Source organism: Apteryx rowi, unplaced genomic scaffold (assembly GCF_003343035.1).
Source record: "Apteryx rowi isolate R43461 unplaced genomic scaffold, aptRow1 scaffold_186, whole genome shotgun sequence".
Lineage (NCBI taxonomy): Eukaryota > Metazoa > Chordata > Aves > Apterygiformes > Apterygidae > Apteryx > Apteryx rowi.
In genome coordinates, this window is record NW_020448152.1 from 188,743 (window position 1) to 204,454 (window position 15,712).

At 38.8% G+C, this 15,712-nt stretch overlaps 1 protein-coding gene across 1 annotated transcript in view; it reads left to right on the forward strand.

The window, feature by feature from the left end:
- Positions 1-15,712, forward strand: part of SHISA9 (shisa family member 9) — a 194,917-nt gene that overhangs the window by 164,297 nt on the left and 14,908 nt on the right. Inside the window, exon 3 of the mRNA XM_026061891.1 lies at positions 6,695-6,850. Within this exon, the coding sequence (XP_025917676.1) occupies positions 6,695-6,850 (156 nt within the window). The remainder of the gene's footprint in view (positions 1-6,694; positions 6,851-15,712) is intronic.

Genomic DNA, 15,712 nt, shown 5'->3' on the forward strand with positions numbered 1-15,712 from the left:
CATAGGGAAAAACACAACTCCATCTGAAAAAGTGAAGGCAGAACCTCATCTCAGAAGCCACACTGCAGGGCTACAGTTGGTCCAAACATGGTAGCCTTAATGATCAAATCTCAGAAAGACCGTCCAATGAAGAAAGATTAAAAGGAGTGAAATTATTTACTTCAGAAAGGAGACAAATATTTGAGAAGTGGGAAAAAAGCATATAAAATAATGAACAGCAGAAAATCTGGATTAGGATCATCTGTTCTTGCTAAAACATAAAATCAGTTCAATTGCAAGGTAGAGAATTTAAGATTTGATAATAGGGAATACTCTTCAACTTAGCACTTTTACTAGACTACGGAAAATGTTGCTGTGGAGCGCCACTAATTTAACAAGAGCTGAAATACCATTTTATGACTGTGGGGAGAACAAGTACATCCAGGTTTATAACAGTTAATGCAAAAAGAATTTTAGAAGGCTATAAGAAGATTGCTGGTTTGGGGGATACCCCACCTTGCTTTTTTGGGCGTAACTCCTATCCTTCAGGGACAAGCACACATCTTTCAGAGAAGGCAGATTTCGCATATAAATACCACTGGAGCTCTTGCACCCTCTTGTGACACATTTGGTACTGGATGGAGAGTGGCTACTGAACTAATGGACCACGTATGTTATGCACATTTCCATATACGAACAAATTGCACATAATCTAATGGATGTCTAGCCTGGCTTCGAAACATCAGCTGTTAGAGTGTACCCTTGTGTGCTCCTGCATGCAGTGATGCTCTGGATAAGAATATCCTTTAAAAAGATATCATTTAATGCAGATGTGGAGAAAGAGGCAAAGGATCTAAATAAAAAGACAATGACAATAGCAATACAATACATACAAAGAAAGAGAGAAAGAGCAAATCTTCTAGTCATGCGAAAATGCACAGTATATAGGCTGCAGGTTTGAGTTCCACCCCAACAGGAGGCTTAGTCCCATGAATGGAGAACAACAGACATATTACCCAGAAAGGAACTGGTCTGAAAGGAATTAGTTTACAGGGATAATCATGCTGTTACTACCATATAGCTTTTGTTGTATCTGGGATTCTGCAGCAACAGCATATGCAGTTTCTATTGGGTGAGTCTTGTAGGACTGTGAGTATGGTTTGGCAAAACCGGATGAGCTGGTCTTATAATTAAGTATAACACACTCAAGAACAAAGAGACAAATGTGCATGTTGGTGGCAGCGCAGTTATGGAGGGGAGGGGAGCAGGTTTCTACTGGTATTCTCTAGTCACTCAGATCTATTCTGTTTTCATAGCTGTTATTTTCAATTTGAGTTAGTTCAGGGCATATCTTTTTCTCTCGAGTATCTCAAAATGCTCAGCTATTATTATATTTCACTCTGATTTTTCCTTTTTTCCCCCCTTGACTTCCAAGTCTTCTTTTGTCTGTCTTGTTCTCATTTCTTTTGAATGTGTGTCTGCAGGTGGCTTTTATAGCAAAATCTCATTCCGCTTTGCTGCCCTTCCCCCATCCTCTCCTGTTTTGTTACTGCATTGCCTATCTTATTTGTTCTTTTCCTTATGTCTGCAACTGCTCATTTACTAATAGATTCTGTTCTGTGCAGATGTATTTTTTTCATTTTCCTTGTCTCCAAGCACCGAATCCATGACTTCACTGCTACAGAAAGGAATGAATCCCCAGGCAGCTCTATAGAACAGGTTTCAGTCTCCCATGGCTGAAGGGAAGAAAGACAGTGGTTGAGCTTTAGGGAGGTTCATGGCAGGTTACTGGCTCTCAGTGAACAAGCTTATTATTGCTAGCATCATACTAGCACTCCTCCCTCTAACCCTGAATATTTCCCCTAACCCTGGCAGCACCTTGACAAAAATAAACAAACTAGGTGAACAGCACAACAAATTCTATAAACAGTGCAGAAAATGAAAAAAAAATGTTTGCGTTTTTGCCTTCTCTCTTCATATTCATGCATGTGACCATAGTGTGTCAGGTCTTCCTACACTGGGTTCCTATTTGTGTTTAATAACTGCTGAGATGCCTATTCCTTGATTTCTGAACAAAGTGCATAAATTAGATATGACATCATCTTAATTGGATGGAGTGCAGCTTAACTACAGCAACTGATTCCATTATTGTTGTCACCGTGATGCACACTACAGCCACTTAGACTTACAATTAGGGAGGGAGAGGAAACACTCCAAAAGCACTTTCACTTGAAAATCCCAGTAAGCTGTTAGCTGTGACATCTGGATGCAAGTTTCAATTGCACAGGCTGAGATATAGGTTGAGGTAATAAACAGATAAAGTAACGATGAAAGTCTTCATCAACTAGTGGGACAGGGTGGTGGGGATGTACAACCCACTTTCTCTAGCTATAAACTGTTTCTGGTGCTGCTTCCCTCCAGTTCTTATTTTCTGCTCCATTTGCCTCCCACAAGCTTTTTCTGTACCCAGAACTCTTAAGGGGATAACAGTCAAAAGCATTCTGCAGCATCTGAAGACCTCCCTTCCCCCCCCTCCCCCAGTATGTCTCATTTTCTGCCTAGCAGATGTCTAGCTTTTGTGTAGTGAACTCCAGCATGCTTTCTCCAACTCCTTCTCTTGGGCTGGTAGTAGGAAGACAGAAAACTAACCACTAAGACTACATCTAGAATGACTCCTTGAAGTCTTGGGAGTTCCTTAAAGCAGGTTAGGATGCAGCCTGGCATTGAATTTCTTGTTTCAGCAGAAAATAGGATAGGTTGGGAATATTGCAGTTTTTAAAATATCACCACTGCTAATCAGGTCTGACTATTCGTGCTAGAAGCTGTGGCACAAACAGTTTTTTGACTCTTTGTGATGTTCTTGTTATCTGTCTTTTAAAAATAAAAACATAAATATTGGCAGTGGCACAGTGCAGCTGGTTATATGGAATACCGTACTGGACAATGTAGCAGTGTCAGGTTGCCAAAAGTACTGTATCAGCACAGCCACAGATTTGAGGTTAAAGTTGTCCCCGTTCAGTGAAGCCAGCTATTTGCAAATACCAATCACAGAATATCTGGTTTATGAATATAAAGGATTTAACTTGGCACTGGAAGTCAGCAATAAAATTGGTTGGGATTTTTCTGGTTAAACTTTCTTTCAATTGAAACCAATCCCCTCCTTCCCACAGTATCCCCAAATATTTTGAATAATCCAATGGATTAGTATTTGCTTCCAAAAATTTAACGCTGGCATTTATCCAATTTCAGGGGAAAAAATGTCAAAGTCTCAAACTGAAAGACTGCCAGCTGCTAGCTGATCATGACTAAACTGAGGCTCCGCCAGTGGTTAGACTTAGATTCCTCACAACAACACCTGCTAAAAAATTTGCATTGTACCATTGTTAATTTAGTTACAATAGTTTCACGAATACCATCCAAATATAGGTGACTTTACCCCTCATTATTACATTATGTGCGGAGAAAACAAGATAAATGTCCCGTTCGCTCACTTAATTCTAGGAACATACAGATAAGGAATTAGATTACATAAAGTTTATCAACCTTGCAAACATTCAGAAATGGAACATTGACCAGATATGACATATTTAGACTAAAAATTAGTATGATTCAGATCAAAACAGGTAAATATATCAAGCTGAGGTTTTCCTTTAGGTCCTGGGAATCCAGTCCAACGGGAGCCTCTTTATAAACAGGAATCTTTCTTCAATATAGTTCAATGCACTGTGCCACAGTTTGGCCTTTTGCTTAGTTTACTTTGTGCAAATGGCCAACTGAATTAGTAATTTCACCTGTGTTTTCTATGGGATGACTTAGTCTTGCATAAGCACCTGAGTGTGAATGATGGATATTGTGCAGTCAGTGCAGCAGTGAAAGAATAACTGTCATTAATTTACTTGAAATTCATAATTTAGAAGAGTTCCAGGCTTTTAACAAGAAGTGACAAAACAGAGGTCGAAGATGATCTAGGGATGTGAAACATACCTCATTACATCTTCATAAGCATTCAAAGAACCAAAACACAGCAACAATAATCCTGCTAACAACATGGTCTTAAAATGGGACTGCCACAGAACATGTAGAATAAAAACAAACATTCCTAATTCAGTTTCTCCAGTACATTTCTGGGGTAACTTCCTTCATTACTGTTAAAGAGGTGACTGAATAAAAGTGATAGGTCTAAGTAAGAGACAGAAGCTAGAAAAACAATTCTGGTTAACTACAACTTATTTACAGTGTCTTTGGAAGTCTTCCAGAGCTGCAAGTCACTTTGGCAGTGACAGTAGAAATACTGGTATTCACAACACTTTTATCACACTGAAATCATGATGTTTTGACAGACTGAATAATAAGAATTGCCACAAGGGAAATTCATGATAGTGGCATGTGAGAAGTGCTGATCTGTATCTACTCAGAACAAAATTAGGGATCCTAGTGGTAAAATGTTGATACTTTCTTCGTATTACCAGACCAACCCTTGCTGGTAGCTGCCCTGTTAGTGAAATACAGCAGTGCTAGCATTCCCCCTCAAAAGTGTAGAGGCAACCATAAAAGAGAGACAACTGGAAAACATGGATGTTTTGGAAAAAGTAGCCAGCTCTTTTAGGGTATAAGTCATTAGAGTAAGAGGCTTTCTTCAGCTGTACTCTAGGGATAGAATGGAAATGCAACAGGATTTCTCAAATTCTAGCTCAGTAAGAGAATAGTTACTCCACTGAGTTATATATGACATACCAGTACTATAGCTGAATAGAAGCTTACTGAGAAGTTTTATTTATTAGAAAATGGCAACTCATTAAGATGGCAACTGTTTCTGTGAAAGGTTTGACTTAACAAACTTGCCCTTGCTAGATAAACCTATCAAAAAGATTCAAAAAGTATTCCAATATTTTGGGGAATTTTGGAACAGAAAATTTTCTGGTTTTCATTTCAAAATAACATTTCTCTTTAAAAAAGTAAGCCAACTTATAATAATATATATAATATGTTGAAATCATAACAAGATTTTTCTCCGGACCTGACACTATTTTCAAAAATGTCCAATTTCAAATTTCATTTGTTTGATAAAAGAAAAAAAAACTTTTTGAAATATGAAAAGCTCCTCTATTGTGGGAAAATCATTTCGCATTCAGCTCTACCTAGTATCCACTACCAGCTTGCTCCCTATTAACAACCAGTAACAGCAAGAAGAAACATACTGTTACTAGATTGTGCCACTTCCACCATCATTCTTCAGGTGCCTAGTGGTCCTCTCTCAACTTGTTTATATGTATATGTAGTAGGTGGAAGTGATTATACTGCTCTGCAGAGGCAGGTGCAGCCTCAGTCTGGGTAGCAGAGACTACACCAGGCAGCAGCAATGGGGAGGAAGAAAAAGGGGTGGAAAAGTTAAAAAAAAAAACAAAAAAAACTTAGTTTTCCTTTCCTTTCCCAGCAGTAAATCCGTTACTGGCTCCACAGAGCTGCTGCTCACGCACTCAGCTTCATTAATGAGCTGTGGAAAGCCAAGTGGCTCAATTCCCTTAAAATCCTGGCAAACTGCAGGGATATTTGGCTCCTGCCAGATCCTGTGGGCACTTCGGGGGTGGTCCACTCACTCCATCATAATAAGCCTTTTTTTCCCCTAACAACCCAGCTTTCTTTCTACATGATCATAATCTTGTGCTTGATGCTAGGGGAGTTACTATTGTCACAAATTCAGCACATGGTTTCATTGCAGGAGGAAAAGGCGCTGTTGTGTGATTTCAGAAGCCATGACAGGGTTCTCTGACTGACAAACAGCTCCAAAGACCTCAAAATACACAGCCTGGAGAAAGACTCTTGAGGAGATATTGCTGACCGCACTGAAATCTGGCTTTGCAGATTGAGTGCAGCGTACAATTCTGACCAAACTTCTTAGAAGAGGGAATGAAATAGTACAAACGACTAATAAATTATGATATAACTTAAAGAGAAAAAGTATTCAGGCTGCAATCTCTACTATAATGGGACAAATCAACCAAAGAATTGATACGGGGCTAGTACTGGTATAAAACACTAAATAAGCAGTAATTAGCACCTGCTTTTAGATACACCTGATACAGAAAATGCTGTCTTGGTATGAAACTGTGATACGTACTATCAGGGGAAAAGGAAAAAACATGAGGAAAAAGTGTGAACTTTGAAGGAATTGCCTAATGATAAACATTGGCCAAAATTCCACGTACTGCACTGTGGGGCATGTCTACAGAACACAACATAATGCTGTGCATATAACTGAGCTAGTTCTGATATTAAAAGCAGTATAACTGCATATTTGCAGCAGCTTTTCTGACCAAATTTGAATTAGCCTAGCTAGTTAACCACATGAACAGAATGATACTATTGCCTATTATTCAGGCTACCCTGGAACAAACTTCAAGTTTTGGTTTGTATGTTAAAGCTGTGACAAATTCAGTCTTTGTGTTGGTGTTCAATTGTTTTGAAAACCTATTTTTTAGTTCAAAGATCTTTGGATGCAAAGTTAGCATGTACTGCTACAATCATTCCTCAGCCTTTAATCACGCTATTGACTGGAGTACAGGTTTGTCGTACTCAAACTCCCACCTTGTAGTAAACACAGTTTTGTTGCATTAAGTCTCATGATGCATACTGTCTAATCTGTACTGGATAATGATGTTAAAATTTAAGGACTGGTGGTTTTTTTTTTAATGCATGTCGATTTTCTTTAATGCAGATCCACCGCAGATGAATAATGTCATACCAACATCTCCCCTCCTTCCTCAGATGGCACATCAACACTCATATCCCAGCCTGGGACAGATCACAAACCCATATGAGCAACAGCCCCCAGGCAAGGAGCTTAATAAGTACGCCTCTCTAAAGGCAGTTGGTAAGTAAGCACCACAATGCAGGACTTCTCCTATAGATCAATATGTTGCATTCGCTGGTGTCAGCTGATGTTCAGCTCCAGAGTTAAAAAGAAAGTCTTGCTCTTCTGGACTGCTTCATTATAGAATTTGCCCATTTTAATATCATGTTAGTTGGAAATGTATTAAAAATTAACAGGGGGATACAATTAGTGATAAGAAAATTACATGTAAGAATAGGAGATCATACACATGTGTGCGCGTGTATATACACACACACAAAAACACACTATACCTACTGTATACCTTTTAGTGAGTTTCACCTATGTTCAGCTCTAGTTCTTTATGCCCTGAATATGCCTACATACACATTTCAGTAGGTACTTTCCATATTTATCTGCACAAATGAGACAGAAGCATCAGATATGTTGCAAATTAAGTGTGTACTTTAGACACCTGCTCAATATTTCCAAAAAGAAAACATACCTGCATACTTCAGAAGTAACAGCTTTCATATTTTCTGTAGGATGTGCATTAGTAGGTGACTCGAGAAGTATTCTTCTAATGAACATCCCAGTGGTGACTAGTTTCTAGGATTGATTAATGTTATACACTGTTATTTTAAGAAAATGGGGGGACATCCTCTAAGAGACAATTTTAGGAAAGTAAAAGGACAATGGTGAGTAAAGATTTCAACATAATTTTCATAATGAAAGTGTAAGTTCCTAGCACTTTTCAGGAACTGTAAATACTATTGCCTATCATGCGAAGTTGCAAAGCCTTTATCACCCTATGTTTCAGGCCCCTTCTAGACAATAAGCAATTAAGAACTGTGGGGTCTATTCATACAAAGCTTCTCATGAACCCTTGCTCAGCTTACACATACAGATGTTAACATCATTTTCCCATGAATTTAGAGCAGCATTGCACTGCCTATTTCCAGATAGAGCTATCTGGCTCAGAAAAAAGCAGAACAGCTGAGAACGTTCTGACTTAAGAATCCAGTGTCCATCATGCCAGAACAATTTTTCATCACAAATCAACATTCCTTTATCCAAACTTCAGGCTAGCAGACTTCTAACAAAATGTACATTGAAGTCCCCTCTCAAATGCACATAACTTTGCCTTAGCTTGCCATTTTTTCCCCTCATAAATGGTATTTTTAGGATGTTTATAAAAGACAGGCATAATATCCTTCTGCTGAATTCTGAATATGGATAGTGTACCTTTATAGTTCTTTCTTCAAAAGGTGATATTGTGTAATGTTGTGGTAATTATTACAGCTTTATGCATTGATATCAGGTTTATTTTTCATATGTCAGTTTAGTTTGGGCCAAAAAAGGTACTTAAGCATAATAAAATGAGAGATTAAACACTCAAAAAAAACCCCTTCTACTGTCATCTACCCAAGAGCCACTGCATGTACTTGTTTTTGGTTTTTAAACTATTAACTTAGAACTTGGTTTTTGTGGCCAGACCACTGAGAAAGTAGGTGCTGCAACAGCCCTGGGAACAGTTACACTAGCAGCTGTTCTGTTTTCCTGCAGCAGGATGTCTCCAGAGTTGGGTAACCCTAGCTTTGAGAGGAACTTGTTCCCCCTTAAATGACTGATCTACATTAACAAGATTAACAAGTCAGCTACAATAACTACAGAAGGGATCAAGAACAAATTTTTAAAGGAATTTTGACATTCAATTCCCTGACGTTTAAGAATCTAGTAAAATTCTGGTATTTTAGAGTGCTTTAAAAATCAGGGCACAGATATCCCTGGAAGATCATGACAACTAGGGGACTATAAAAGAAATATGGGAAGGGAATACTGACTCCTTAGAAATTTAAGTAGATTTAAAACCACAGGTATGAAAAATTATTCCCTTTTAATATACTGCACTCAATCTGAAAGATACAAAGGAGACTGAATGGGATAAAGGAAGAAAATCATAAAACATACCATCACTGCTTATATACTTTCCACTCCTCTACAGAGAAGAGACTCTAGCTGTTGAGTGTAGGTACAATGTAGCATAACATTAGAGAAATTAGTTTTACTGGGAATTTCTTTGATATCATCAGCAACACAGTATGTAGCTAAAGTATGAAGGAGTCTTTTGGTCTTTCCAGGCAATAGAGTGATGGGGAAGGATAAGGATGAAAGACTGTTCTTAGCATTTCATCTATATTTGAGTGTAAATTTATTTATAAAATTCACTTAATTAAAGATATTTCTTGGGTGTCTGAGCACAAGTTTTAAAAGTAGCTAGATTGTAACAGTACAGTTAAATCAGCCTTGAAAGATTGTGCACTTCAGCTCCAAAAGTTTTATAATGCCTCTCAGAATCTTAAACTAAATTAAACATAACTTTCAGGGACATTTTCTTCCAGGAGGATTGCACCATCTTCCCATGCTTTTCTCTTATCGGTGAGAAACACTATCACATTTTTTTCCTGCAGATCTACTGGTCTGAGATCATGTTAGGCAAGCTTTAGATTCAGGTACATTCTCACAAGAAAAGAAGAAAATCACTGAGCTGCTATTTGAACTCTTCCACAGAAAACAATAAAGACTTTGAAACTGTTACACATTCGCACCTTTCATTTGGCCATATAGAACCACAGCTAAATACACTGTTTTTAACAGCTTTCATACTCTCGGGCCACGGTTCCTCAAACATTGTCATTTATGCTGTACATCCCTAGATCACAAAGCAGTTCTTCTATGATCCCAGCCTGGCCTGGGTTTGTGACCGTGTTCTCACCACGGTAGCCAGACCGCACATTGGCCAGTTCATACCGGCCTCATGAGAGCTGTGAGAAGAAACAGTAATTGGCCTGACATCAGCCCCACCACATAAATTTAACCTGTCAAAATTTTTTCAGCAAATAGACACAGATCAAGTTCACCATGGACTGCATTCATATCACAAAGCCATGACATTTTTCATATGCTAAGGTTCAAAGTTGGATTTACTGATCCACATGGCAGTTTAGTGAGTCCATTTCCCTTTACATTCATTGACAGTGGCTTGAGAGTGGATGCAGTTGCCCACAAAAGTAATTGAATAAGGAACATAATTTTTATTTTTCTATGTATTTGAAGCAAACCATATTAATTTAAGTGCAGCTCACTCTAAACGATGCTGTTGTTAGGAAGTAGTTCGCTGTGCTTAAATCTCTTCTTTAATGGGGGGGGGGGGTAGGGACTGTGTAAAACATTCCTATTGGTTTGTAGCAACCAGAGTTACAGTGTATTAGTATCACCCATCATAATGTGGTCATAAGTGATAAGAAGTTTAGACAACCGAAAAAGTGATGCTTTACCACAGGCAGTATTAAATTAATGTCCACACAGCTGCTTCCTTCTGAACTACAGCTGTCCTAAAAATTTGGCTGTCTAATTTTAGAAGTCAGCCATTCATCCTTCAGTGACTGGCTGCTGTGCAAATTCAGTTGTGAAAATCTAGCGAGCCATAGTAATCTCTGTTCTGGATCCTGTTCTGGACCTGCATGAAATTCAGTATTGAATACTCAAGCATTTGTGAACACAAGAGGCAACAGTGCCATTGCTATTAATTTGCATTTTGTTACTGAATGTAAATAATCAATACCTTGGGACAGTGAGGTCAAGCTGAGCCCTAGGAAGCTTTTTTTAAGCTTCATCATGGACTCCAACTCCTGTAGCTCAGCAGAGTGGATTTGAAGTTGGACTGTTCACGCATTTATGCAATGCAACATGTGCATTGTGGAGTGTCTGATTCAGCTCAAAAGGGAAAGAGAAGAGAATTGAAAAGGCCGATATGGGTGTACTTTATTTAAACAGTAAAATTATTTTTATGTGAACCAGTTCGAACTGCACAGCCAAATCCTTACACACCCAATACGATATTTTCCTCATTTCTTGTGAGGATTTTTTTTACTTGTTGCAGCCTCCAGAATCCATTAAGAGTAAGCAGGACCGCCAGTTTGGGGGGTCCTGGTGGACAAGTTGACCATGAGTCAGCAATGAGCCCTTGTGGCCAAGAAGACCATAGGAAGAGTGTTGCCAGCAGGTTGAGGGAGGTGATCCTCCCCCTCTCCTCAGCCCTGGTGAGGCCACATCTGTAGTACTGTGTCCAGTTCTGGACTTCCCAATACAAGAGACATGGCACTACTGGAGGGAGTCCAGTAGAGGGCTACTAAGATGATTAAGGGACTGGAGCATCACTCACATGAGGAAAGGCTGAGAGCTGGGCCTGTTCAGCCTGGAGAAGAGAAGGCTCAGGGGGTGGATCTTATCAATCCATATAAGTATCTGAAGAGAGGGTGTAAAGAGGATAAGTCAGACTCTTTTCAGTGGTGACCAGCAATAGGCAACGGGCACAAACTGAAACACAGGAGGTTCTGTCTGAACATGAGAAAAAACTTCTTCACTGTGAGGGTGACTGAGCACTGGACAGGTTGCCCACAAAGGTTGTGGAGCCTCCTTCCTTGAAATATTCAAAAGCTGTCTGGATGTGGTCCTGGGCAACATGCTGTAGGTGACCCTGCTTGATCAGGGGGGTTGGACTAGATGATCTCCAGAGGTCCCTGTCAACCTCAGCCATTCTGTGATTCTGTGAAGTGGTCAGTGGCTACTTGCCAAATTCACCTTTTCCTCTTACTGACTGCTAGCATTTACATCTGAGTAACCTGAGGACATTCTGTGCCTACCCGGTATTCACAAATGAGTACTTGGGGTACAAGGTAAAAACAAGTTGAGATTTATTTACTGTATTCCTCACTGCAGCAGAATTTCACTCTCCTCCTACTTAAACACATACACTCCCATGGAATAATCAGTAGAAGCCAGAGGGCCCTTTGGAAACAAGGCAGAACAACATGCATGCCCTGAAATAATGGAAAAGCAATCCAGCTCCCTGCATCTCTTACCTACCTGACTGGTGCACTCTGTTCATCCATTATTTGCCCATTTTTATCGAGCCAGAGAATCTTTTTCAAAAGAGATAAATTTCTCTCACCAAGGAATGTCAGAGACTATCTGAGGGAAAAGGGTTCTACAAGCTCTTACTTAAGATCAGTCCTACCAGAAGTGGTCACTGAATGTTGTGTGGCAATAAAACACTCAGTGTTTAGATATTTCAATTTTTTGGTCGCCTGAGATGACATGATCCTGGTTTCCTTTGGTGCTTTTGCAGTATTTGATTATTTATGTGAAAAGTGCAGAAAGTGTTCTTTCTGCATAAATTATTCTTACTTCCAGTTCATCAACCATGTTTTTACTCCATGCTTAAATGGTTATTGCTCATTTAAGCAACCCTGACATGCCTAATGCTTCAAGTGGATTGAGAACACGCATCTGAACAACTTCATGAAATTCAAGTCCTAGGACATACTAAATACAAAGGTAGCTCATCACAAATTTTTATACACATCATTTGGACATTCATTCAGAAAGCATGAACAGTCCAACTTCAAATTCCACTCTGCTAAGCTATAAGTGATGGAGTCTATGCTGTACCTTAATAAAAGTTTTCTAGGGCTCAAGTTAGCCTCAGTGTCCCAAATTATTAGCTATTTTCATTCATTCAATTTAGGACAAAGGTCTGCAAACTTGACTCAGYAATAGTTAATTTCCTTTTCTGAGTTTCAGGTAGTGCGAAATGGCAAATTTTCTTTAGAACTTCTTTAAAAAAAAAAAAGAGAGAGAGACTAGAACAAATTCCCCCAAGCTCCCAAACTTGATCTTTGTAAGCCCTGCAGGACTGGGGGAATGATTACTTAGCTGCTGGAGAAGTGCACCAACATGCATGCAAAACCTGAGAATATAAGTATTTTTATAGTTTAATAGGATTTTTTATTTCTTTTATAAAACTTCCTCTCCCACACACATGCACACACAAACCTATGAGGAACTGACTGAGCATGCCTTAACAGGAAATAACTCAGCTAGTTTAAATTTTTGCCAAAAAAAATCCAACCCACAATGGATAGAATTCCTCCCTGAAACTAAGACCCAGAAAGCCTTCAGTGATGCTGGGAGTTGTAGTCTCCTGTGAAAATGAAATCAGATCTAATTGACTGGATAGAGTGAAGCAAGAAGGAGGATATAATTAGGAGCAGACTCACCATCATATCTCAGAGTCTATGGCTCCCAGCATTTCTTGAAGCTTTCGAGTTCTTTGATTCCAAAGGAAAATGTTGGACTGTTCTCCAGCTCTGCTTGCAGCTGCGAAACCCCAAAGTGAGCTTCTGCAAATATCACACTCAAAGAATAAATATCTCCTGTTTTGATCACTGTTGCTATGTAGAAAACGTTGTGGCTGCAAGTATGCCAATGTACAAGCCAACATCTCCCTCAAAAAGGTGAAGCATGAGAGAAAGCTGCCCAGTTTGTCCTTTACACCTACACACACAGAAGGATCCAAACTGGAAGGAAATTATCATAAGGTTAACCGTAAGGAGTTATCTTTGAATCATCCTGTCTAGTGTGAAATTTGGCAGTGCATGACAGGATGCCTTCCCTTAAGCTTCAGATCTTCAGTTTGCATACAAATGATTCTAACTCTGTGTTGATAAAAGAGCCGTCTTATGAGAATAAATGTGACTTCACAGTTTCCTCCTAAGAAGCTGATACCTATCTCACCAAAAGACGAGACTCTGCATTATTCCATATAGTCCACTGTGCTCTGTCTCAGGGGCCTCTGTACAAAGACAGGAAGGGCTGGAAAGAAATACTGTGATTGGAAAAATACTACTGTGGAAACACACAACAGGGAAAAAGATCTGAACATGCATTCACGGGGGATGATACAGGTAATTCTTTAGAAAAACTAGAACTACAGAGCTATTGGACACAATATGTTTGTGTTACTTTACTTTCCTATACCAACCACACTGTTACACTGATGGATAAGTAGTCATGCTTCTTCAGAAGGCTTAAAAAGGAATTTCTTTTTCATTTCAAAGACTAAAGAAATCTTCAGCTACTACTTCCATAAGTGGTTGCACAAAAATGGATTAAAAAATATGAGACACAGGAATAGATCACTGGATGTAATGCCCGGAAAACAGACACGGAATTACAGATTAAGGCATCATTTGTCATATCCAGAGGGTGATTCAGTTAATGATTTCATACATCTAGAGGTATGTTCAGTGTCTTGCATAACGCTAGACTAGGCAACTTGTCTGATTCAACACTGAGGCTATGGATCTGTCTCAAGGAAATATGACATAAAAGCTTGATAGCTTTTTATTATTATTATTTAATCCAGTGTGGCTGGAGGATTTGGAGCTTTTGGGTGTTCATTTGCTACAGAAGTCTTTCATACTCTAATTCCTGCTTCTCCTTCAGGTACAGGAGAAATAATTCTAAGAAGCCTTCATTAGTAAACCTCACTTTACCAAACCCCTGCTAGTGCTGTTCCCATTCCCCAAGTAGACGAATTGCCTGTGCCACTTATTCCAGTTATGTCTTTCTGGTAAGACTCCCAAAACTTCACATCCTGCTCCATTTGTGCAGACTTCCAAGACCTGTTCTTGCTCCCATTGAATCATTTAATTTTTTCCTCCTTCATTTACCAAATTGGTTTCTGATACCCATAGGCACTCTGTCATAGGTAAATAAATCTGCGTATACTTGATCAAAATATTTCTCCACTTCATTATGCAGCACACTAAATTCTTCTTCCAGTGGACAGTAGCTATATTTTAACTTTTTTATGTTATCTGTGCAAAGCCTCAGTATCCCAAGCAAGATCAGCTGCATTGCTGACATTCTTTTACAGCCTTTTAATAAATAACATTTTACCATAAAATCTGTGGGGTGATGTTCTTTCTAGGGCTGGGGAATTCTGCTGCAAGTAATCAGACATTAGAACAGCCATTGCCCGTGCCATCCGTTAGCAAATAAACAGAGCTGTGAAAAGGTAACTCTTTGGGGATATGTTGTTCTTAGCAGAAGCAACATCTAGGCTGCTGGAACGAAATTACAAACAATGCTTGTTTAAAAAGAGGTAGTTTTAACACCAAAATAAGACGCTCGTAAACACTTCCATCTATGTTGTCTCATTTTAAGACTTTAATAATGCATTCAGCTTGAGAGAGAACAGAAATTTGGCCTTTAGTTCAATTTAGTTGAAGTTTCTCTCAGGATTTTTAATTTGCTAAGTTAAGAGTCACATCTAGTGAATTTATTTTGACTATATGTTGTCCATTGCCTGGTTTTATCATGGATAAAGAATGTTTACAACGATCTATCAAATTCTCAATCAATGTTTCATGGCAAAATGGCAAGTTTAAATATGGGCATCTAAATCCTGTGCTTGAAACTGACATTTCTTCCACCAAAGTTCCCTGCGAAGGATGATTTTTAAACAGCTATTATTTCTTATTACCCGCATTATGTTAAAACAGTGAACATGAAACACTCACCAAAGTAGTGATAAAAGTTCAGATTATAAATGCCACTTGTTTATCTGTTTATACTTTATATAGAAATCATACCCTCCCACTGAAAATTATGTTGGCTCACTGGCAACTGGTTGAATTTTAAAATCCTTGTTTGAGAATGGATCAAAACGAAGTAAAACTATTTTTCTCCATGTCTACTTTTCACAATGCACAACATGCAGGTCTAAAATAACAGTAAGATGAGTCCAGGCGGCCTACTAAGTAATGTAACTCTTTTAGGTTTCTCTACGGCATTTGGCTAATGACAGTATTCTTCAGAGGCAACAAGCTATCAACAACCAGCTTTATTTCCATCTACCGAGATCAGTGTTGGCCAGAGGAAAGAACCTAGTAAATCTAAATCAAGCATGACTCTTTCCAACCTGTTTCCACAAGCTATTAATGAATTATGCACAAGATTTTTTACAGATTAACTGATATGAGGACATGAGTGAAG